This window comes from Nomascus leucogenys, chromosome 3, assembly GCF_006542625.1.
Source record: "Nomascus leucogenys isolate Asia chromosome 3, Asia_NLE_v1, whole genome shotgun sequence".
Lineage (NCBI taxonomy): Eukaryota > Metazoa > Chordata > Mammalia > Primates > Hylobatidae > Nomascus > Nomascus leucogenys.
Window position 1 is genome coordinate 49631902 of NC_044383.1, and position 26752 is coordinate 49658653.

The window sequence follows — 26752 nt, forward strand, 5'->3', positions numbered from 1 at the left end:
TTTTTACTTTTTTCTTTATTAACTACCACCACCTCTTTCATTCACTAGCAGTTGATTTTTATCACTCAGACTTCTATTACCTGACCTTGGAGATTATGGAGAAAAGGCATGTAAGGTAGGTAGCAAAGTTCCTACTTAAATATTACTGTTGTGAAATGGTTGAATACTCTTTGGGTCAGACCTGAGTTTAAAACAGACATGGTTAATGAGAGCATTTTCAGCACTGGTATGCCTTCCTTCAGCAACTTCAGTTTGCCAGTGTACTTCAGTTAATTTCAGTTTGTCATTTTAATAGGAATTCAGCAGTCTATGTCCAGGTTTTGCCTTTTGCAGTATCATCACTCCTTCAGGTAATCCTACTGAACAGGATTTAAGAAAACTGGCCTTCACATGTGTCCCAAATCTGGTCCTTTGGGTTGGTTTGGGTATAATTATGCAGGCAAAGAATAGTCACAGGTTCTTTGCCTGCATACTTATAGAAGCACAGACCTATCTAGATGTAGTTGTAATATAATATAATACTCCAGTCATTGTAATTGCTTGTTGCTCTTTTTCTGTCTACATTTATCTGATATGTCTCCAACATGGATTTGCTGTGCTAGGCCAACATAAGGGCACAGTGTTTTTTACTGTAGTTGCCAATGTTAAACTTGAGAAGGGAAAGCGTATATTTCCCCAGCCCTCATTTTTTGGGGAAAAGTATACTGTTGAAGTGAATTCAAGTACAACTTTACAGCAACCCTCCCCTACAAAGGAATACTCACACAAAGTCACTTGTAAATTTTAATTTGCATGACCATTTTCAATTCTCCTTGAGAGTAATGGTGTTCAGAGTGGTAAACTCTGTTACTGAAACATGACGGTTTTGGTCTAGATTCTGCTGCTTGCCACACAGGTGGGCAATCACTGAGACAATGAGTATTGCTAGTGAGAGGTGACAGTGTGCCTGCAGTCCTCACAGCCTTCGCTTGCTCTCGGCACCCTCCTCTGCCTGGGCTCCCACTTTGGCGGCACTTGAGGAGCCCTTCAGCCCACCACTGCACTGTGGGAGCCCCTTTCTGGGCTGGCCAAGGCGGGAGCTGGCTCCCTCAGCTTGCAGGAAGGTGTGGAGGGAGAGGTGCGAGTGGGAACTGGGGCTGCATGCGGCGCTTGTGGGCCGGCTGGAGTTCCGGGTGGGCATGGGCTTGGCAGGCCCTGCACTCGGAGCAGCCGGCTGGCCCTGCCGGCCCCGGGCAATGAGGGGCTTAGCACCCAGACCAGCATCTGCGGAGGGTGTACTGGGTCCCCCAGCAGTGCCAGCCCACCGGCGCTGCACTCAATTTCTCACCAGGCCTTAGCTGCCTTCTCACGGGGCAGGGCTCGGGACCTGCAGCCTGCCATGCCTGAGCCTCCCACCCCCTCCATCGGCTCCTGTGTGGCCCGAGCCTCCCTGACGAGTGCCACCCCTGCTCCACGGCGCCCAGTCCCATCGACCACCCAAGGGCTGAGGAGTGCGAGCACACGGCGCGAGACTGGCAGGCAGCTCCACCTGCAGCCCTGGTGCAGGATCCACTGGGTGAAGCCAGCTGGGCTCCTGAGTCTGGTGGAGATGTGGATAACTTTTATGTCTAGCTCAGGGATTGTAAATACACCAATCAGCACCCTGTGTCTAGCTCAGGGTTTGTGAGTGCACCAATCGACACTCTGTATCTAGCTCTGTGAGCCTTGGAACTTTATGTCTAGCTCAGGATTGTAAATTGGCACTCTGTTAGCTCAGTTTGCAAACACAATCACCTGTGTCTAGCTCAGGTTGTGAACAATCACACTCTGTATCTAGCTGCTCTGGTGGGGCCTTGGAGAACCTTTGTGTCGATACTCTGTATCTAACTGATCTGATGGGGACGTGGAGAACCTTTATGTCTAGCTCAGGGATTATAAATGCACCAATCGGCACCCTGTCAAAACAGACCACTCAGCTCTACCAATCAGCAGGACGTGGGTGGGGCCAGATAAGAGAATAAAAGCAGGCTGCCCGAGCCAGCAGTGGCAACCCACTTGGGTCCCCTTCCACACTGTGGAAGCTTTGTTCTTTCACTCTTTGCAATAAATCTTGCTACTGCTCACTCTTTGGCTCCGCACTGGCTTTATGAGCTGTAACTCTCACCGCGAAGGTCTGCAGCTTCACTCCTGAAGCCAGCGAGACCACGAGCCCACCAGAAGGAAGAAACTCCGAACACATCCGAACATCAGAAGGAACAAACTCCAGATGCGCTACCTTAAGAGCTGTAACACTCACCGCGAGGGTTCACAGCTTCATTCTTGAAGTCAATGAGACCAAGAACCCACCATTTCCGGACACACTAGGGAAGAAAGTTTTAATCTAATCGGGTGCTGCAGCTGAGGACATGGGAGAACAGTCTCATGGAGACAGATCCCTCATGGCTTGGTGTTGTCTTCACCATAGTGAGTTCTCACAAGATCTGGTTGTTGAAAATTGTGTGGCACCTTCCCCCACCACTCTCTCTCTCTCCCTTGCTACTGCTTTTGCCATGTGATGTGCCTACTCTCCCTTTGACTTCCACGATTATAAGCTTCCCGGAGTCTCCATAGAACCAGAGCAGACGCCAGCACCATGCTTCCTGAAAAGATTACAGAATCTTGAGCCAATTAAACCTCTTTTCTTTATAAATTACCCAGTCTCAGGTATTTCTTTACAGTAATGTGCTCTAATACAAAGAGATTAGCGAGAAAGTGATGAAAAGATATGAGAAGATTCAACACTTGTATACTAGGAATCTCCCAGTGAGACAGAGGAGGGATAGGACTTTGGGTTCAGATCATCTCCACTAGAGCATTACTTCATGCAGTCACACTAGTCACCAGACCTTGCACCACTGTAAGGTGATGGCAACATCATTTCACTCATGCCATCCCCACTGACCACAAGAGTTTGCAAGTTGTAAGTTACCTAGAGAAACCAAGATGAGGGACATTCCACCGTACATGTTACTCAAGGAAGTTGGCCCCCAATACCCACATGCACAGACGGCTAAAAAGATGACTGTGGTGGCAGGCGCCTGTAGTCCCAGCTACTCAGGAGGCTGAGGCAGGAGAATGGTGTGAACCCGGGAGATGGTGCTTGCAGTGAGCCCAGATCACGCCACTGCACTCCAGCCTGGTCAACAGAGAGAGACTCTTGTCTCAAAAAAAAAAAAAAATCACACAGAGATGTAACATGTTAATGAGATGTTTGACATATGAAGAAGCATGTCATCAAACTGTGCAAGTGCTATAAATTCCCCGTCTCTATGTGCTTTAATGTCACTCCTTTCATGGCTTGTCCTGTTAAAATTACTCTCTTGGCTATCGCCAGGGAGGCAGCAAGAGGACTTTCTCTCTTCTGGGCTGCTTTCCTTGTGCTCCAGCATAAGTTTCAATCATGCCTGAAGTCTGGGGAATTTTCTTAGCTTTGTGACAATTTCTGTTGCACAAGAGCATAAGAACCTGTGGCCAGTAACACCAGAATAGATGCCAAATTAATAAAAAATAATAAAAGCTAGAATTAAAAAAAATCCCTAAATGAGACTTGACCAGTTATACTACATATATAGAAAATGACCCAGAATTGCCAACATGTAGAAATATTTTGACAAAAACACTGAACTCTAAAGAAAAAATAAAGGCAATTATTTGGAAATTCAGAAATAAGACCAGTTTGTCATTACACATTTTTTACAGTAATGCTTCAAAGAATAAGAAAATGGAATGAAAAATTTAATTTAAAAAAGCAAATGAGTCAAGTTATCCAGTCAAATTGGTCTTCAATTTTAAAGCCCTAACATAAGCTTTTCTTAATGCACCAAAATGTAGGAAATAGTGTCTCTATAATCCTGGATCAAGGACTTTACTTGGGAATGGGTTACTGATAATGAAATGACTAAATGTGTTATTAAGAGGGATAAAACAATATCACTTTCAATTAGATGTGTGGGAAAATATAAGAGATGAAGCAGAAGCGTTGCTCACAACAGGAAAGATATGAACAGTGCAAAAAAAAAAGTGTACCATGTAATGTAAAACTAAGTATTAGAACAAATGTGGGCAAACTACAGCCCTTTGGTCAAATCCAGACCACAGACAGCCTGTTTTAGTAAAATGAGTTTTATGGGAGCATAGCCAAACCCTTTGGTTTACGTATTATCTCTTCTTGCTTTTAAGCTACAACAGAGTAGAGTAGTTCTGACAGAGACCATATGACCCAGAAAACCAAACATATTTGTCATCTCAGTATTCCCATTTTGAGTATAATAGTGAATCAACTCATTATTTTGAAAATCAATAATAAAATTATAGAATCAAAGTTTTTTTTTTCTTGTTTTTCCTATAGTTTCTGGACCTCGGGGTATGGAGACGTTTTTCTTTATAGAAGTATTTTGGCTAATGAATACAGAAGTAATAAAAAGAAAAAAAATAGATTTAGAAAATTACTACTGGTGGTTGTTACTATCTGTATCACAAAAAGAGAATCAAAGACATTTAATGTTTAAGGAAGGAGTGAATATCACCTATGATTTATTTGTTTAAAAACAAACCAAAAATAACCTGGATATGATCAAGCCTCCAGATCTAACTACTTATTTCCTGGAAATAAAGGAAGCAGAAAGAATATGAAATGACCGCTTGGAGAGACAGTCATCAATCCAGGCTTCAGAAATGTGGTTTCTTGCACAAATAAATATCAAGGTGAATAAAAGAGGGTAGTGGTGAAGCCTACAGATTAAAAGAGACTTAACGGACCTATCAACCAATGGCAATGTACAGACCTTATTTGGATTCTGATGTAAATAAATGTTTAATATGAACTGGATATGTTTAATATGAACTATGTTTAATATCAACTGGATATATGTTGATATCAAATAATTCATTACTTTTGGCAGGAGTAATCATGATATTTTTATTAAGTTTTAAGAGTCCTTAAGATATACATATCAAAATATTTACAGATTGAATGTTATGACTCTGACCTGCTTCTGAATAATGCAATAGTGGGTAGTTGAGAGCACAGATGAAAGACTATTTCCCAGGGCGTGACTATGTTGAGTTAGGTAGTTGATACACGGAGGTTCACCGTAATATTCTCTGTAATTTTTGTATGTTTGAAATGTTCCAACTAAAAGGTTAAAATATTTAAATATTCCTAGTGTTAAACTTATGAAATGAGCTCTAAAATTTTACATTTTAATTAATTTCCATTTAAATATTAAATCTAATCACATCACGGTTGCACAATTTACTTTGAAAATAATTTCATTAACAAATTTTTGGTAGTCACAATAAAATACTTCTTTAATGAATTAAACTTCTTATTTTTATTATCTTTATTCAAATGATATGTGGTAGGACAACTAATTCTGCTGCAGAGATGAACATTTAGCTAACTAGTTAATTAACCTCAACTTACATAATGGTTGTATTTGCATAGCTAATGGCTGGGGATTGACTGTAGGCCATTAACAGTTATTAATTAATGAGATTGAATTAGAAATATATGGGTTTTTATTTCAAACATAGGAGGCAAAGGTCAGTCACAAAAGGTTAATAAAAATTTTCAAAGAATCAAGCAGTAAATATTTTAGCTTTTAGACTTCATGCATTACTGACAGGATAATATATGAATTGGTTTCACCTCTACGTGCATACTGGGGCACATGGAAGTATACACATGTGCATTAAACTTTTATTATCCTCAGATTTACATGTAAATTAAAGTAATGGGAGCTAGTTGTATTCACATATAAGAACTTAATGCATCTCTATTCATAAAAATCACAGGTATTACTTGAGAAATGTCAAGTTCTACAACCTAAAATTTTTCTTTCTTAAACTGTTCATTTGTTTCAAGGAAAGAGTGCAGGTACATTTTTCAATTAATCTTCCCCATTTTTGCATTTGCAATAAAATAGGCTACATTATATAATTTAGAGTTACTCCAACCTTTCCACTCCTCATTTATCCAATTCAGTTTACAATTGGAAGCATCCTCTATATTTTTAAAAACATAATTGCCTGTAGTTCAAAGATTTTAGAAACTCAAAGAACTCATCTGCTATTTTTAAACAATTTAATTACGTGAGTGATGCATAATTATTGAGGACAATTCAATTCCTTTAATTTCAAAGACACTTGTATAATCTGATTTTTCAAATGATTTGGTTGTATCTCTACAAGCAACTGAGCAGCTCTCCACACTAAATCAATAAATGAGGTTAGCGATAAATGAAAAGGAGTGATTTCTTTTTATGATCAATTGCCAAACTGATACAGAAAATTCTATCCTGCATCTTCTGCCTGTTGCTCCTGTCTTGCTTTCTTTTCTCTCACACTGCCTGGGTTCTTGCTTTATGCCTCTCCCCTCTTTTTTTTCCCTCTTCTCCCTTCTAAGAATGCTTGCTTGATGAAATGCCTTGAAATGATGTCTAGGGATAGTCCCTGGGTGAATGTTTCAGATCCTGTTTCTCACTTCACACTCTGTCTGGGCCTCTATTCTATTAATAGTTAACTTAAACCGGATTATCTTGAGTCTTCTAGATTTTAAAAGGGTTGCTTTGATTACAAAAGGATGATTGCTTAAATGCAAAAGAGTATTACCTCAACAGATGGGAAAAGAATAGCATTTATTGCATTATTGATAACATCTTTGAATCTGTGTCAGTTCCCTTCACAAAATGGCTTTTATATGCTTCTCTGTGTGGTTAAACTATATGCCACAGAAATGTTGAAGTTTGGAGTCACAGAACGTGGGCTTAAATCTGTGACACTTTGTTTACTGTCATTTAAAAAAATAATCTTTTTAATTATTAATAAAATCTTGCCTTTGTAAAACAGGGTAGTAATTCTCATTTCACAGATTAAAAATGTAGGTTAAAAAGTGTAAATTAAAAATGAAAAAATGCTACATATGAACTACAATAAATGTTAGTCACTAATTTTAAGATGATTTTTTTCTTTTCTCTAAGAAAATATGGAAATACAAGAAGCCACACAATTCAGGCAATTTCTAGTAGTCACTCATTAAAAATATCTATTTCCCAAGGTTTATCCAGAGCTTCACAGTGGGACTAAGTTTTATTATTTAACATACACAGACAATGGTGATATTTTAACAATATCAGATACACAATTTGAAAACAGTGTTTTCTTTTCTTGACATTTCAGGAGTATGAAATCACTCCCTGCGTTGTCATATATTAGCTGTTTAAACGAATAGGCAATCATCTCAGAGTATTAATGATCTTTCTATGTTGTCCACTGAGAAAGATATTTTAGACATAGGTATTTCATTAAAAAAATTAGCAGAGACACCACACAATTCTCGTAAAAGCTTTAAGTAGTGTAACTTACTTTTTGAAGGAACTCGGAGATTGGCAAGGACCACTTCCAGGGAATCAGCTTGGACTCGAAGTACATAGCTTGTCCTGGTCTCATAATCCAGAGGTCCATTCACATAGATAATACCTGTGATGTTATTAATTCCAAATGTATCTAGAAATTAAAATACAATTACCTGGTCATTGTCTTTACACTATAAGGAAAGAAATTCTCTTTAAAATGCACTGTGATTTCAAAAACACTAAAAATGCCTATTTATAACTAGAGTGATGCATGAAAGTGACAAAATGCTGGCTTTTGGAAACTGTTCCAGCTCTTTAAATGATCAACATCAGTACTTCGCTAAAGTCTGCCTTGAAATTGTACGTTTTTTTGTTTTTGTTGTTTTGAGATAATCCTGGAAAACAATGTTCTATGGTCAATTACATTTGGGAAACACTGAATAATATATTCTTTACCTTAGATTCAGATGGTCTTCTATCACACTAAAGGCTTTCAGAAGTTCTGTTTTAAAGAAAACCATCTAATTTTGTTTAACCAAAATTTTCTGAACTTACTGGATTATTATACTCTTTGTAATTTATGAATATTATTATTTCATAGATTTAGTATTTTGCTAAGAACACTTGAGAGAAAATTAAAAGACGGATAATTTAATGTTGCCCTGTGTCTGTTTTTTCAAATAAATTTGAATGAAAATCAGGGCACTTTGGTAAACTTTATAATATCTCCCCCTCTTATGCTCTCCATATTCTCTCCTTACTTTATTTTTTCATATAATTAATAATCCCTTATAATACTATTTATTTAATAATTTTTATTATTAACCTCCTCTTACTGGACTATTAACTTCCATGAGGGCAGGAATCTATTTTGTACATTGTTCTATCTGTAGTGGCTAGAAGAGTAGTTAATACATAATAGATGCTCAGTACATATTTGTTGAGTGAATAAATGAATAAATAAATGTAAAACAGTCACTGTGGGGGAGAGAGGTTAATAAATATAGCCACTCTGTTGTCTTCAAAGAAAAGAACAAATAGAATCAAAAGAGAAAGTTTCGGAACAGGATAGGTTGAGAAATCATAGCTTTAATCAGATGTTCGAAGTCCAAGGAAAAAGGAAATTTAGTCATTTTTAGGGAGGACACATAGTAGCACAGTAATAATGTAGAAAGAAAGGCAATAAAAGTAAGATATTGACCACTTGCTACACTGCACGGGCATCAATACCTAGTAATAGTTTGTCATTAAAAAGCTTAAAAGGGCCTTTATAATTTCCTTGCAAACTCTTTGAAGAATTTACATTCATTCATTTCTTAAATATTTACTATTGATTAACTTATTACATGTACATTAACTATTTCCTGACTACCTACAATATACTAGGCTATCTAACATACCAAAAGGGAAAACAGAGGAGAACTTACAGAGAATAGATAAAACAAAAATTAATGTGAAAGACTGCGCTATGACCTTATTCCCAGAGGCCTGCAAATTCCTATGATTCTTAAATTACAAAAAATGATCTTTTTATTTATAATCATTAATAGTATGTCTAATTTGACTATTTTAGGAATCATATAACATGCATGGCTTTTAACATGGATGTGATTCTTTTTAAAATTCACACTTATTTACAACCTTGAAATTCCTTCAGGATTAGTTAAGGTATGACCAACATGGAGTAAGGGTCATGGATGGTTCAGACAGTGGGGCGGACAAAGCTACTGTAGGCAATGATCATGCCCAAAAGCTGAAGATTTCATGATGCATTAATTTTGAGGAAATGTCATTAAAATATTACAAAATGAGGAAAAGGGCAAGGTTTCATTAATTAGATGCTTAATATTTCTTAAGGGAAAAAATCAGTTTAGCTAACATAACTGGATTTTTAATCAAGTTCAGGATACATGGTTACCAATTACATTTAAGATGGGCACAATTTTATTAGAAAACAATAGGATAGATAATAATTTCAATTCAATCTGAAATTAGTCCAAATCTAAGTTTACTGGTTGACGGTGAGAACACAAACTAAAAGTCTACTCACCTTCTTCATTTCCTGAAACAATGGAGTACACAATACTTTGATTAACGGCAGCAGCAGAAATTACACCAACCATGGTCCCTTTGGTGGCAAGTTCACTTACTGGAGGAGGTCTGCAGGTTTAGAGAAGATGGTGTATTTATTTTTAAGTATAATTTTTGATGTAACTTTAGGTTCACAGAAAAATTGAGAGAAAGATAAGAGATATCTGATATACCCTTTGCCCTCACACATTCATGGCCTCCTCCATGATCAAATCCCCCAGCCGACTGCTACATTTGTGATAAATGATGAACCTACATTGACGCATTATCACTGGAAGTCCATCATTTACATGAGGGTGCATGTTGCTGTTGTACATTTTATGAGTTTGGACAAATGTGTAATGACATGTACCTGCTTTCATGTAGTATCACATAGGGTATTCTCACTGTTCTGAAAATCCTCTGTGCCCTGTATATTCATCCCTCCCCTCAACTCAACCTCTGGCAACCACTGATTTTTGTAGTGTCTCTGTGGTTTTGCCTTTTCCAGAATGTTGTATAGCTGGAATCACACAGTATGTAGCCTTTTCAGATTACTTTTTTCACTTAGTAATATGCATTTAATGTTCCTCAACATCTATGGCTTGATTGCTTATTTCATTTTTAGCACTACATAATATTTCATGGTCTGAATATACCCACAGTTTATTTCCATAAATAAAAAACATCTTGGTTGCTTCCAAGTTTTGGCAATTATGACTAAAGCTGCTATTAACATCTGTGTGTAGGTTTTTGTGACTCTAGATTTCAACTCTTCTGGGTAAATACTAAGGAACGATTACTGGATTTTATAGTAAGACTATTTAGTCTTTTAAGCAACTGCCAAACTGTCTTCCAAACTGACTGTACCATTTTGTATTCTCATCAACAGTGAATGAAAGTTCCTGTTGCCCCATATTCTAGCCAGCTTTTGGTGTTGTCAATGGTCTGGATTTCAGACATTCTAATAGGTGTGTGGTGGTATTTATTTATTTATTTTTTTTATCCATTTTTATGACAGAGTTTTGAACTTAATAATAGAATGTACACAGTAGTTCTTCTAAGCTACATTACGCAACTACATTGTGCTTTCATTGAAACCTTTTACGAAAAATCCTGAAATACAAATTTAGTCTGAAGTATAGGCTTTATAAACATCTTGTCCAAATTGCTTTCATTTTGCTACTGCTGTCCATACACTTAATTGACTAGGTCATCTAAATGTAAAGCAATCTTTCTCACAGATACTCTAGCACCTAATGGTGGTCCATATATTCATTGCATGAGCAATAACTGCTTCTTGCTGAAGAATAAGAACCAATCTGTATCATTTTAAAATGAAATGTGTAAAGTAGATATTTATTAGTTTATTTTTTTACTTATTTTACTGTCCTGCATATTTTGTTTTTTGTTTTTTTTGCCTTCTTTTGATAACATCCAAATATTGTTTTCGATAATCTTGCCTCTTTCCTTCTCTGTACAAATGCTTTGGGTAAGGCTTTGCCAGTCCCCATGGTACATACATAAACACATTAACCAATTCTGGTCAATGGGGGCACTCTATCCTTTCCTCAGTGTTCATGTGATGTATATGTCTCATGTAAATTCAATGGACATACTACATAAGATTATGACTTGACTAGATCCTTGCTAGCCAACTTTTTAGCTATATCCCTCACTGGATTTGATGAAGTAAGCTGCCATATGGAGCAGTCCTCGTGGCAAGAAACTCAAGATGATGGCTGACTAACAGCCAGCAAGGAATCGAGGTCCTTAGTCCAATATCCCACAAGGAACTGATTTCTGCCAACAACCACATGTACTTGGAAGTGGATCTTTCTGTAGCTGAGCCTCAGATGAGACCATAGCCCTGGATGACACCTTGATTAAAAGATTATGCATGTCCAAAAAGGAGAGGACACAGCTAACCCATACCTGGATTCCTGACCTATAGGAAATTCAAAGTGATATATGTGTTATTTTAACCCATTAAGTTCGTGGTAATATTATTATGCCACAATACAAAACTAATATTTGAACAATGGATTGTTAATTTATGACAGATCAAGATACATACTACTTATCAAAAGTTTAATACAAGAAAATATGTCAGTCATATTAGGGGATAATTTTCAAAAACTGAATTCCTATTTGTGGAAGTAGACATTACTTAAATTGTTTACTTGTCTATCTTGTTACTACACAAGATAGAAGCTAAATTTTATGCTTTCCATAATTCATCTGTTTGCTAATCCTTATACAGTATGGGAATATGACGTCTGCAACTTACGCACCTTTAGCTTTAACATGAGAAAAATACTATGTCGGGCCGGGCACGGTGGCTCACACCTGTAATCCCAGCACTTTGGGAGGCTGAGCCGGGTGAATCCCCTGAGGTCAGGAGTTCAAGACTAGCCTGACCAATATGGTAGAACTCAATCTCTACTAAAAATACAAAAATTAGCCGGTTGTGGTGGTGTGCTCCTATAGTCCCAGCTACTCAGGAGGATGAGACATGAGAATTGCTTGAACCTCGGAGGTGGGGGTTGCAATGAGCTGAGATTGCGCCACTGCACTACAGTCTGGGCAACAGAGCGAGATTAAATCTCAAAAAAAAAAAAAAACCAGAACAGAAAAGAAAAGAAAAATGCTATGTCTTCTTTCAAATATTAAAAAATGCATGTGTACATTTTTGCTAACCTTAACTGCACAATTAGGATAGAAATAATACTAAAAAAAGTAATTGGCATAATTTCAGAAGACATTTAAATCCTATGCATACCACTAAAAGCATTTAAAATTCTATTTGTTAGTAAAAGTTTAAAACAGATTTACTTCTAGACAAAATTTCTCCTCATTAACCTTTGTCTTAATTGTTCCAGTACACTTGTTTCTATCAGAATTAAAACATACTATACAAATACAATCTTCTCCCAAAAAGAATTAAATGAACCTCCATGATAATGAGCATTAGATTAAAATATCAATTATTTTCTATTTTTTGGCAGGATTACAGTGTATAATATTAATAAAAATAATATTATTTTATTATTGTTTTAGGTTGTGGAAAGTACCAGTTAAATAATGTGGGCAAATTGCATACCCTCTTTGGAGTCACATATGTCTTGAATACGAATGATGGAGTTGGTATAAATCAGGATTCATTAAGCCAGATGGACAGAGAAGGTAGGGACATAACCAAATTGAATAAAATGGGCTGAATATAAATTAATAGGGAGAGGAACGGAAGTTAGGAATGAGACAGTATGTAACTACTGTACAATAATTCAAGTCTAGTGTGATTTGTAAATCCATAAAGGAAACTGAAAATTTTGTATACGTTTATGAACAATCAATGGGAATTTATTTTTTTAAAGCATCAATGACTACATTTGATCTATGGGCTGACAGTTTACGATTTTTAAAGCAGATAAACTATCTCTAATGTCTTTTCTAGTTCTACCATTCTGAACCTGATATAATGTGAGTTATTATTCACTCTTGTTTCTGTTGAGTATAATCAAAATCTATTGCTCAATTTCAGAAGCAATGAATTATGGCCAAATGAAACATTTCTCAGAAGGGTTTTTTAAAAAATATTTTATCTGACTATTAAATTCATAAATCTTCAATTCATCCATTTATGAAAAAAATGCACCACTAGCTCTCTTCCAATTTAAGTTTGCACACCTGATTTATAACAAATAATTGTGAGTGTCTGAAATGGAAGAATACTATCTTTCAAAGCTAAATTTACTGCCAATACAACTGACAAACTGCACTCTTAAAAGAAACACTTGAAACAGACAGCTTCAGTAATGCAACTATACAGCTTACTGATGTAGCCTGAGATAGATACCAACTAGATGGCCATTTTCCAAAGATGGCTAAGAGGATGCTAAAGGAAATGGTTATTTAGCAGATATGAACCTGGAACATGGGAGAGGCTAGTGGTTTCATGTTTTCATAATGGCCCTCAGTAAGGGCTTCCTCAAAGGCCCTTTCACAAGGCTTGACCTGAATTGGGTTTGATGTCCTTGCGTATCCATGATGGTGGTGTTGGTTCCTATTTACTCCACAAGGGCAATGCTTCTAACTTTGTTGGCCATTTTAAACAAAATCTACAGGTTTTGACTAAAATTCCAAATCACCTCAACTAAAACTTAAATAGAATCCTAAATAATATTTCAATTTTATAAATATTTTTCCTCATTGTTACTATTGGCATTATCCTTACCTTCTAAATTTTACATGTAAAACAGTTGTGTATTTTTAAAATTAATAATATTTTTGTTTTTAATAATGTTATTGAGAAATAAATTAAGATAAAAATACTGGCACAATGCCTATGCATTTCAGTATTTATATTTCCCCCCAGAAAAGTTCAATGGTCTCAGAATTTTTTGTATTCTTATTTATGTTTTAATTAGCAAATAGAAATTTTATATACTTATGGTGTACAACATGATGTTTTGAAATACGTATACACTGTAGAATGGCTAAATTAAACTACCATTTTATTACCTCACAAGTTTATTAGTGGTGAGAACATTTAAAATCTACTCACTTAGCAATGTACAGTATTGTACATTGTTCTTAACTATGGTCACCATGTTGTAAAACAAATCTCTTCAATTGATTATTCTGGTCTAACAGAAATTTTGTATCCTTTGATCAATATCTCCCCAATTCTTCCCTTCCTACCCAGCCCCAGGTAACCACTTTTTTACGCTCTACTTTCATGAGTTCAACTGTTTTAGATTCCATATATATTAGCTTTATTAGATCATTATTAGAATACGCAGTTTTTTTTCTCTGTGCCTGATGCATTTTAGTTAACATAATGTCCTCCAGATTTGAGACAAACGAACGTATTTGAGACAAAATAGAATACTAGTTAAAGTCTACGTTCATTCACATTGTCCCAAATAAAAGAATTCCCTTCATTTTTAAGGCTGAGTAATATTTCATTGTGTATATATATATTATATATATCACATTTTCTTTATCCATTCATTCATTGATAGACACATTTGGTTTGATTCCATATCCTTTATGAATAATGCTGCAATAATCATGGGAGTACAGATACCTCTTCCACCAATAGCCTGATTTAAAAACGGACCAAGGACCAGAATAGATAGTTCCAAAAGAAGGCGTACAAATGACCAGTAAATACATGAAAAAATGTTCAATATCACTAACGATCAGGAAAATAAAAGTTAAACCTACAATGAGACATCACCTCACATCTATTAGAGTAACAATTAATAAATCCACTTCATATAACTTTCATATAACTTGCGTGTGAATATGTCTCTCACCAGGTTCAGGCACTGGTAATACTGCAGCCCAGAATGCAGTGAAGGGAAGTGTTTGGGTTCCTATTCCAGCTGGTTCACATAGTGATACTGTGTGCTATCTTCCACACAGTGAGAGTTTTCCCTTAGGATCAGTTATTAGTGAACTTCCTTCACACTGACCTAAAATGTTTCTGTTTTTCATCTACTCATCTCACTTTTCACCTGAACCCCTGGTAACCAATGATCTTTTTACTGCCTCTATATGTTTAACTTTTCTATAACGTCACACAGATGAAATCATATGGTATGTAGTTTTTTGGACTGGCTTCCTTCCTTATCAATATGCACTTAAGTTTCCTCTACGTCTTTTTGTATTGTGATATCTCATTTCACTTTATTGCTGAATAATATTACACTGTATTGGATGTATCACAAATAACTGCACTTTCGTAAGAAGAAAACTGATCAAAATAACTCCAAAATGGTTTAAAAGTAAATATTTGCAGATTAAATGCAAACCGAAAAAGTTAACTGCTTCAGAATTTACATGCACAATACTTACAATATAATCTCATGAAGATATAAACTAATTCATACATATCCTTTTTGTTTTGTTTAGATGGAGTCTCGCTTTATTGCCCAGGCTGGAGGGCAGTGGTGTGATCTCGGCTCACTGCAACCTGTGGCTCCCAGGTTCAAGCAATTCTCTGCCTCAGCCTCCTGAGTAGCTGGGATTACAGGCGCCCACCACCACGCCCGGCTAATTTTTTGTACTTTCAGTAGAGATGAGATTTCACCATCTTGGCCAGGCTGGTCTTGAACTCCTGACCTGATGATCCACCCACCTCGGCCTCTCAAAGTGCAGGATTACAGGTGTGAACTACCGCACCTGGCCCATATATATCCTTTTGATATTTCTAAGTGTTTTTTGAAAATATAGATTACAATAAATCTTTCAATTAAGTACATATTAACTAATTTTCTGAATAATGACTATACTAGAATAACATAATTTGCAATGTCTAAATGTTAGACTCAGTTTTTACACTATAAATATAGATGAAACAAATACTCTACAATTTAAAATCTACTTTTATTGTTGAGTTCGAGAAGTAACAATAAAAGTAAATGTTGTATGTGTCGAATAAAGCTTCTAATTATTTTAAAAGCCAGGCAATTTAGGATATAAAAGTGTTTATAAATAGATGCTATAAAATTTCACTAGGATTCAATCTGGCTCTATTGCTTTCTTTGTACTAAGAGACAAATCTAATTTATTTTGACATGTTTGAATTCAATATATTTGCAAATCAGTACCAATTAAGGTACTGTTTTTATATCTACTATGAGGGAATTTAATGAAAATGGGAAGTGAAAAATAAAAAAAAAACACCCACTAGAACTCTGATTATTTGTAACCTTGGAGTAATTGCATCAGAGTGATCTAATTTTACATATTTAAATAAGAAAAACAGTTTAAAAAAGACATGAATCAGGAGCGAGACGCCAGTTCTCCCAGAATTCTTAGGATGGATTTTAGATAAGAAAATTAATGAAGGGCCAAAAGAGTAGACACTATTTTTTACTTATGTTCCAAAGAATGCTTGCTTCCTGTCATTAAGAGTTTTGCTTCTATTCAGTTCCTTAAAGAATCTTCACCTTGAGGATATAAAAACTGAAGTATAAACAATTTATCCAAATATTTGAAAGCAAAAACTACAATTTAAGGTGTTTTTTCCTTTGCTTAAATATTTATATTGTTCTCGTTAAAATAGTGTGTCCTAATCTCTCATAGTCATTGGCTCTTAAAGCTTAAATCCGTAAGAATGTGCTGGAGAAATTTTTCAAACTTACTAAAGTACAGAGAAGATCCCTGATTTATGATGGTTTGTCTTGCGATTTTTTACTTTACTATTGTATGAAAGTAATATACATTCAGTATGCTCCTCGACTTACAATGGGCTTAGGTCCTGATAAACCCATCCCTGTTTGTCTATTGCCCTACCTTAATTATTATAGAGGGCCCTTCTTACTCTCAAAATCGTCCTGCTTTGGACAATAAATTATATGGTCTTACCTATGCTGGAAACTATAGGTAACCTGTCATTTATTACAAAATTAATTCATATGAATCAACCAACTACCAATTTTTTATTTTAACAGAGAAAGTGGTAAGATTATCTTTTGAAGAAAGAGTCAAAATTTTTCGAAATTTCAGAATGTTCACATGTATAATATTCTGATTTTGAATTTGATATATTAAATTTTAATAATAATAGAAATTGAAAAGGACTTACAGTATTTTCTCTGAGTTTAGCAATATATCAAACTTAAGAGGTTAACAAATATAACTTAGGGATATTTGCCCTTATTTTTAAAATATATATACCAGTATAAATTTTGAATTTATGTTGTTATGGAAATTATACTTGGAAATATACAAATCTTAAAAATTAACATGAATGTGACACTAAATCATGCAATGGTTAATATTCAAGTTGATACATTTCCATTTTTAAATAAATAACAAAGGCCTATCTATATAGGTGGCATATATCTTTCAAAATTTTGCAATTAATTGTATTCGGCAAATTTTTTGATAAATTATGTAACATAATGCATTTTCCACTCAAAATCAGTATTCACATTTAGACTCCATGATCTATTCCAGACGTGTTGACCTTTTCATGATATTTACTTTTAAAACTGATGACAAGTGAATTTCAGTGTGTATAAGTCTTAGTCCATCATCCTGAAATGAAGGTCAAATGTCATTCTCATTCTTCAGAAGGCTAACTTACTTCACCTACGGGAGTCAATGTAATCTCAAGTAATATGTGTTTGAACTACTATTAAGACTTTGCTATTTCTGCAGGGTTTAAATGAAAGATGTATAAAAGGAATTTACTGACTCTGACATTGTAACTAATTTCTAAAATATCTAAAGAGATAATTGACTGAAAACCTCTTAGCAAATATGAACATGCAGTGACAATGAGAGTAAGCCTCTCAGATCTTCAACTACAGGAAGCACAATTGGTCAAGGTCCCAGTTACTGTGGTCTGAAATCGGTTTATGTTTGTATGAAGGACATAGTTCCTAAGGCCTGCTTAAGGAGTCAAGTACTGAATGATTGATTTATTAGGCCAACTAAATGATCTCTATAGTCTATTTCATTCATTGCATAATGTGAATTTGAGAAAAGAGTTTTTATGAATAAGATTAACACATTTTTCTCAATTTCTAATGAAAAACGAATTGTAGGAAATGATTTAAACAAAGATATGCGATTGTAAATAGATGTGAAGAAACTAATCACTTGAATGGTTAAAAAATCAAAGTTTATAATTGGAATATTTATGTGTAATAGGGATATTACCTGGACTTAATTCATTTCCCTCCCAGCCCCCCAAAAAATGAAGCTAGTTGGAGATAATTTTGAGAAAGAGAGGTGGAGGATGTTTCAACAATAAAGAATGAAGAAATGCCATTAGCTTTTTAAGAACTCTTTGTTTAGCTCTTTGTTCAAGGAAAGATAGTAGAGCAAGAAGGAAGAATGATCACATGGGGCATGCAAATTCTAAGACACTAATATCATTGTTATATCTTTGTCAAAAATAGAAACTGAAGGAACCAAATAAAAGAGAAACAATGCATGTGGAAGATTTGTTACAATTTGAGATTTCTGGTTGTGTGTATGCTTCTAAAATATACAAACATTTGTTTACAGTTGTAGAAAATGTCACAGGATCCTTGGGATGTTGCTTTTCCAGTAGGAAGCCTCTGTGGCTGGTGGCACCTTTGCATGAATTTTGTTCAGGCCTACTGGGCTTGTTTCACCCACTCAGCCTGACAGGCTTCACTTGGCTTCTTCTACCAGCCTAGATCCCATGGCTGCCAAGGGTGAGCCAGGCGCAGAGCAGCAAGGTGGGGATGAGAGTGAGTGCGGGGTCCACCACTGTGCACAGCCAGGCCCACTGGCTCCCGTGGTGGGAAGGGCGGCTCCAGGTGCCAGCACAGATGCCAGCTCCATACAAGCCTATGGCTGGATCTGGTGCACTGCAAGCAGCTTCCACTGAGGGCACACATGTCTGGGTGAGGGGAACGTGGTGGCACCCAGTAGATTGGAGACAACAGAAACCAGAGTCCCAAAGAGGGTGTCACAGCCCTGGCTCAGAGAGCTCCTAGGTCTGGGATCCCTGAAGGGCCACTTCACTTCTCTTCTCTCCTTCTCATCGCCCACAATGTGGCAAGCAGGAAGGCATGTCTCAGCCCTGCTGGTGTTACTGCTCTTTCAGTCCTGCCATTCAGCAGGTCCCAAGTTCTTGTCCCACATCTAGGAAGAACTAGGTATGTGGCCATCTGAAGGGTGAGCAAGGCAAAGAGGTGCTTCATTGAGCAACAGTACATCTCTCAGGAGACCTGAAATGGGTAGCTCCTATATGCAGGCAGGCTGTCCTGATGTCTGCAGCCCTCCGTGGAGAGGAGACCCAGAGTGGGTAGCTCCTATCCTCAAGCAGGTTGTCCCAATGTCTGCCTGAGTCTGGTTGAGACTGGGGTTTTTATGGGCTTCAGAAGGGAGAAAGTGATTGCTGATTGGTCCATGGGCAGCCATAGGCAGCCTGGAAAAAGCACCATAAGTTCTCACTCCAGTCCAGGGAACTGGCAGGCTGGGCACCAGGCTTCAGGCAATCCTTGGCTAGAAGGTGGGGTTTCACCAGACCCGTCCCTTTCCACCCAGAAGCCTGTCTGCCTTCTGCTGCCATTCATGGCACCCAGGCTGTTTGTGCCCAAGAGGTGCCTGCAGGCCCGCTCCAGGCCACCCTCAGCCCCACCTTGGCTTATCTCCCATGCTCATTGGTGCCCAAAGTCCAGAGGGGGCTGAGGTGGCAAGGGGCTGGTATATCAGCACCACACTGAGTGTGGGCACACACAGCTAGGTGGTGACAATGCTCGGGGCTTGATGACAGCTTTGCTCTGAAATTGGAGCAGGCCCCAGAAGCAAGCAGAGGCCAGGCATTGGGAGAACACACTTTGAGCATGCAGTGGGAGGGGGGCCCGGGTCCACAGTCTCAGCTGGATGGTTGCACCTGCACCTGGGAGCTCTGGGCTCCAGCCTCTCCAACTCAGAAGTGGGTGGGGCCCCTGCCTGTTCTCAGCTCTCACTGACTCTGCAGAGTGCATAGCCCCAGCTGTGTTTCCCTGGTTGCAGCCAGAGTCTTTGCAGCAAATGCTCCAGACAGGTCGCTGTTGTCATCAAAAGGAATAGTATACAGTATGAAGAGATATATATTTCAAAAGTTTTAAAAAGAACTAATTGTTTTCTGGATAGAACAATTGTTCATTAATGACAAATGAAGCACACAATGTCTTGATCCTCCATTTCCCCTAAGTGACTCCATAAAAGACTGATGTGAAAAGGTCATGAAATTAACAGAATGAGTCTGTTTCAATTACTACAACAGCCCCACAAAGCAAAGAGAATCAAGTGTATAGTAATTCTTATCTACTATAACTCTGGCCATTATAAAAGTAAACATATATCTCTATGGGACAATTTTCTTCCCATTATGTGATTACTCCTACCCTTAATGAATATTGAAAGCCAGCCATCAGGAAATAACATCAGTTCACAAGATTTGAAAAAAAACAAAATCAAATGTTCTCCCAATACATATAAAATATCTTAATATTATAAATTATAAACCAGAAAAACATCATTTTCCTTGAGAAATATGTTTTTAAATAATGACAACTTAATTTATCTTATTGAGTATGGGGTTGTCTTTGCAAAATTCTTGAATAATTTTCAAACTTCATTAAAGGAGCATTAGCAGAAAGTAAAGAAGTTTTTTTTTGTTTTGTTTTGTTTTTTGTTTTTTTGTTTTGTTTTTTTTTTTGAGACGGAGTCTTGCTCTGTCACCCAGGCTGGAGTGCAGTGGCACAATCTCGGCTCACTGCAAGCTCAGCCTCCCAGGTTCATGCCATTCTTCTGCCTCAGCCTCTCCGAGTAACTGGGACTACAGGCGCCCGCCACCATGCCTGGGTAATTTTTTTGTATTTTTAGTAGAGATGGGGTTTCACTGTGTTAGCCAGGATGGTCTCAATCTCCTGACCTCGTGATCTGCCCGTCTAGACCTCCCAAAGTGCTGGGATTACAGGCATGAGCCACCGCGCCCGGCTGTAAAGAAGTTTTTAAATACGCAGATGAAACAGACGCATAGCATGATTAACTATGTGGAAGGAGGGGTTGGCTTTTTATTATGTTGTTACTTTTACATAAGTCAGAAAACCTACTAATTATCTGTCATCAAAACTTCACAGGCAAACCAGTAGGTTTTTGCTTTAGTAAATATTAAAGTACTTACTGTGGTGTTTATTACTTGTGCCTATTATTTTGTTCTTTTACAATTTTAGAAGAAGATAATGATAGGTCTATTGTTATATTCCAGCAACTAAGCAATTACCAATAGAACAACATAGAAGTGCTTTCAATTCTAAAAAAAGAACAATGGATTTTGTTTCTCTGTCTAGCTAGAACTGGTATATTGAAAAACGTATGTCAAATAGTAAATGCAACCTCTGAAACATTTTTGATCAAGGTCTTCACAATGCTAGTTTTCAGTTCATAACTCAAATTTACACTTTGCCATTATGCTTTCATTTTTATTTTCTTTATATTTTACTTTTGTGACCAAGACACTGAAACTTCTCAGAAAACTGGAGAAGGTAATTCATTGTATCAAATATCCAATCTTTAGCTTGAAGTCCAGAAAGGTTTGGCTTGGAATATGTAATGTTAATACTCATTAAACTGAGATCACTAAAAATACAGATTTTTAAAACAACCAGAAATGTTTATCTGAGATTCGCTTTGAATAAAAAAAAAATTCATTCTCTTATTTTAAGAACAATTTACTTCACTAATACATATTTAAATGTAAAAATGCTTCTATTCTATCATTAGCTCATGTACCCCATTGTGCATTCTAACTAATCAATCATTTTAAAATCACTGTAGCAATTAAAATCTATAAATCTGTAAATTGTTTACAATCACAGGTTTAATCTGCTAGGTCTTCACCTACACCATTTCCCCTTTTTCCTCAACAATTGAGGTTGAACTAGGATGCAGTTGCCTCGCAAGGAACAGCATTCCTCTCCCCTAGTTAGAGCTATATGTACACCCGTACCTGGATTCTCATAATGAAATGTGAGCTGAACTGAAATGTGCAATTCTCACCTCACTTGGTTAAGGAAATCTCTAGATGTGGACTTCTGTCTCATTTCCCCTTTCCGCTGACTAAAATGGTAATAATGAGTTATTTTGAAACAGAGTGTTGAAGATGGTGACCCCTGAGTTGTCCCAGGTCCCTGAACTTTAAACCATTGACATTTGGTGGTTTCCTATTACAGTGACCTAAACTACCCTAACTCAATCTGATTACCCTGAGATTTAATGATTTAATGACTATCTAATAGAAATAAGTTAACAGAGTCAGTGACAGAAGGGGGAGGTGTGGGTCAATAATTCAGTTAAATATTCTACGATAAATAAATATTTTATCTTTAAAATCTCTCTTTCATATCTAATCATTTGTTAAATGCTAATTTTTCCTATGGAATTCAAACACAAGTATTGGAATGAAGACATTCCTGAGATGTAAAAACCATGTGTACCTCAGCTTACAGTGATAGATTACTGCTTTCCATTTGTAACACATTACCTTCCCCTACACCCTACAAAGAACATAAATCTTGAGCTATCATTTTTATATTTCCCCCAAATTTGATCACAAGAAGTACAAGTTTTTTCACTAGGAGTAATCCCAACACGAAGGACCATCCTAATAATCAAAAATTAATAATGTCATTTAGCATCTCTGGAAATTATGTGCATCCAGTTGAGGCAGTAAAACGAATTGGAAAAAATTAGAGAAGGAATGAGGCATATGAGGTTGGCAGAAACCATTCTGTGCTTCACTTTTTTTCATTAAGAAAGGAAAGGGTGTTGGCCTCCAAAGCAACCTGAAATGGCATAGGCATATTGCGAAAGCTAGCAACTGAACATATTAAAAGAAAATACCATACAGAAATAAAAATATTCTACCATGAATATTTTCATATGTTCATATTTTGCAATATGAATGAGAATGACTTTTAAATATGATTAATTAATTATGCAATTAGTTGTTGGAAACTAATAAAATGTTGAACAACTTAAGTTAGTTGAAACAACAGTAGCTAATAGGACTAAGCCTGCTTAGGAAATGACGCAGACCACTTAGTTCCATACTATTTTGGCCAGAAATCAGTCAAATGGCAGAATTCAGAATACACCCCTAGTTAATAAGGAGAGGAAATGTAATCCAGCTATATGCCCATGAGAAAAAGGATTTAGGAAGCATCCAGATACTGCTCTGTATTTCCTCAATGATATTCAAAAAGAATGAAGAGATAATTGAAGATGATAATTATTAGCCTTAAATTTCTTTATAGTTCAGTTAAAATTTTGGTTCAAATTTATACCTATATGAACATTTATATTCAATTATTTGCATTTATCCAAAAAGGAGTTTCCTTCTTCATATTTGGTATAACATTTATTTTTCAAATTTTCTGGTTATTTGATAAAAAATTAATCCTTTCAAGTACTCAAGTACTACAAAATGCATTATGATCAAGATACTGAGTCTTAGCATCTCTGGGAGTCATGTGTGTACAGTTGTGCATATTATTAATACACAGTAGAGTGCAACAAGATTACCAAATTCTCTTTATAACTCAGAATAGCAAATGAACTGGGATAATCAAGGGCAATTTTGTAATTGTTAGAATTCTGGAAGATCAAAATTCTCCCACATGTACCAATGTGACTGTTGTTAATTTTAGTACCATATAATTGGCTAATTTTTGTTGTCTAAGTTAACAACAACTTTATTAAGAGAATCTATTTGTAGTTAACAGTTCTATGCAGAGATGTATGAAAGGTAAATAAATGAAAAAACAAAAAAACATAAAAAAATAAAAAAAAAAAAAATGCCTGTTCAATTAGACTGCTCAATAAAATTAAAAAAGAATCTAGAGCGTATCTATAAAAAAAATGAGCTCTAAATGAAAACCTAAAAACAGTACACATAAGTATTTAAAAGGAAGTTAAGCATGTATACTTTTTCTTGAGTTCCAAGATAATTAGACTTGCCCCAAGGGCCTTTGAAGAACACAGATGGGAATTTTTTTTTTTTTTTTTTTTTGAGACGGAGTCTCGCTCTGTCACCCAGGCTGGAGTGCAGCGGCGCAGTCTCGGCTCACTGCAAGCTCTGCCTCCCGGGTTCACGCCATTCTCCTGCCTCAGCCTCTCCAAGTAGCTGGGACTACAGGTGCCCGCCACTACGCCCGGCTAATTTTTTTGTATTTTTAGTAGAGACGGGGTTTCACCGTGGTCTCGATCTCCTGACCTCGTGATCCGCCTGCCTCGGCCTCCCAAAGTGCTGGGATTACAAGCGTGAGCCACCGCGCCCGGCCCCGGGAATTTTAAGTTAAAACTGTGAGCATTTGTTTGGATCTACTTAGAAGAGTAAGTATATTTTTTGAGAACACCTGATCTAGATAATTTAGTGAGAAACAAAGTGAGTTTATATCCATCCTGTTCTTGAGAACTCCAAAATTAACACGTTCAGAGAAGTTCTTCCAAAACAGAGAACTGTGCACAGGAGTCCCCCTTTATTTATGGATTACTCAACCCACTAGAGCTGGACTTCAGATAACCAAGCTATATTTATATGTTTTTTTTTTTTTTTTTTTTTTCTGATAACCCAGACAGTTACTAAGTGACTGATGGGCAGCCTGGATACAATGGACAAAGGAATGATTCAGCTCCAGGCCAGAGTGGCGCAGGACAGCACAAGATTTCATCATGATACTCAGAATGGCATACAATTTAAAACTTATGAATTGTTTATTTCTGGAATTTTCCACTTAATATATTCTGACCATGGTTGACCTCGGGCAACAAACTGTGAAAAATGATACTGTGGATAAGGAGGGGACTATTGTATTCCATAGCAAAGAACTGGAATCCAATCCAAAGGATTGGAAGCACAGGTTACTGTGTCAGAAAAAAAGGAAAATAATAGATATTATTGTACATGTGGGTGAGAATAACCTTTTAAAACAGATTAAACAAGAATTCTTATTTGTTTTACATGTGGTTTACATCTCGTTGATTTACATACATGCTATGGAAGATTTTCTGGTAATTATATTACATAATTTAATTTTGTGTAGATTCTTCGAAAGGCAGCTTTGTATGAAAGGATAAAACTGCTTGGTTCAGTGTGTTAAGTGCTTGCAGATGTGTCCCTCACCTACCTTATTCCTCAGTACCTTAGCTCCTGCTCTAGCTTCAAATTATTAATTCATTCTAAGAAGGTATAAAACACTAAAATCATCCTAGAACATGATCAAGTTCTCCATTATCTGAAATATTCATTTTTCATTATCCTCAATTATTATCATCATCCAACTTTCAGTTTTTCTTTGGATAGACTAAACTACTAAAATATTCTGGAATTTAATGTAGACTCCCACACCCCTCATTTATATTTCTGCATATGCTGATTCGGTGGTGTGGAATATCTGTCTATATCTTTTTGGATTGACTAAACTCTACATTTCCTTCAACATAGAACTTAAAACTATGTTAATCATGTTCTAACATAGTTAAGTGTCCCTTAGCCTGCTTCCTCAATACTGTGATCTTATTTCCACCATTGTGTTCTCACAGTGTATTATATTTTTCATATAGTTATTTGTTTCCAAAGATACCAGAGAGCTTGCTTTCTCTCTCTCTCCAGATAAGGACATGGCAAAAAGGCAGCTGCCTATAAGACCAGAAGAGACCCTGAACCTGATCATGCAGACAACCTGGTCTTAAACTTGGATTGTCAGTTACCAGAACAATAAGAAAATAACTTTCTGTTGTGGCCGGGCACGGTGCCTCATGCCTGTAATCCCAGCACTTCGGGAGGCTGAGGCGGGTGGATCAGGAGGTGAGGAGATCAAGACCATCCTGGCTAATGTGGTGAAACCCCACCTCTACTAAAAATACAAAAAATTAGCCAGGCATGGTGGTGGGTGCCTGTAGTCCTAGCTACTCGGGAGGCTGAGGCAGGAGAATGGCGCAAACCTAGGAGGTGGAGCTTGAAGTGAGCCGAGATTACGTCACTGCACTCCAGCCTGGGCAACAGAGCAAGACTCCATCTCAAAAAAAAAAAAAAAAAAAAGAACAGAATTTTCTGTCGTTTAAGCCACCCAATTCATGGTATTTTGTTATGGCTGCCTCAGTTGACTAAAACAGTATATATACTAACCATAAACTGTAATATATAATATTGGTGCATATGCATATAGTGTATATATATAAATGTATATGTATTATATATGTGTATATATATACACACATATATACAAATTTATGTATACACAGTATATATAAATACACACAGTACATTTAGATATATATATACACACACTATATATATATACATACTATATATATACACACACTATATATTTACACACACAAACGTACACACACACATACATACACACTGATTAGATGGAAAATATGATTGCAGATTACATGCCAAAATTGGAAATTGAATGAAGTGTTCTACCTGGCAATAATGAGAAACTAAAGACCTATTTCTTACCATTCAAATCATTAATTAGAATTGAAACCTCAAAATATAATGTTGTATTTTAATAAGTTTGCATTAATTTTTTAAAAAGTATCTGTTATTCATTAAACCATTACTAAAATATTTTTATACTAAATTGTCATATTAACTATTTAAAAATTTTAAATATATTTTATATTAATTTAGAAACGCCTAAACCAAAATTGGAAGTCTGCTCATAAATTCATATTACATCAATTTTGAGAGACTCCTTTCAAAAAATGCCCTAAACATTTCATGTATTTCAAAATCGGACAGAAATCAA

At 36.3% G+C, this 26752-nt stretch overlaps 1 protein-coding gene across 1 annotated transcript in view; it reads right to left on the minus strand.

Moving 5' to 3' along the window:
* The window catches only part of PCDH15 (protocadherin related 15), a 979523-nt gene that overhangs the window by 138079 nt on the left and 814692 nt on the right, over positions 1 to 26752 (minus strand). Inside the window, exons 24-25 of the mRNA XM_030809305.1 lie at positions 9424 to 9533; positions 7384 to 7524 (exon numbers count right to left, since the gene is read on the minus strand). Of these exons, the coding sequence (XP_030665165.1) occupies positions 7384 to 7524; positions 9424 to 9533 (251 nt within the window). The remainder of the gene's footprint in view (positions 1 to 7383; positions 7525 to 9423; positions 9534 to 26752) is intronic.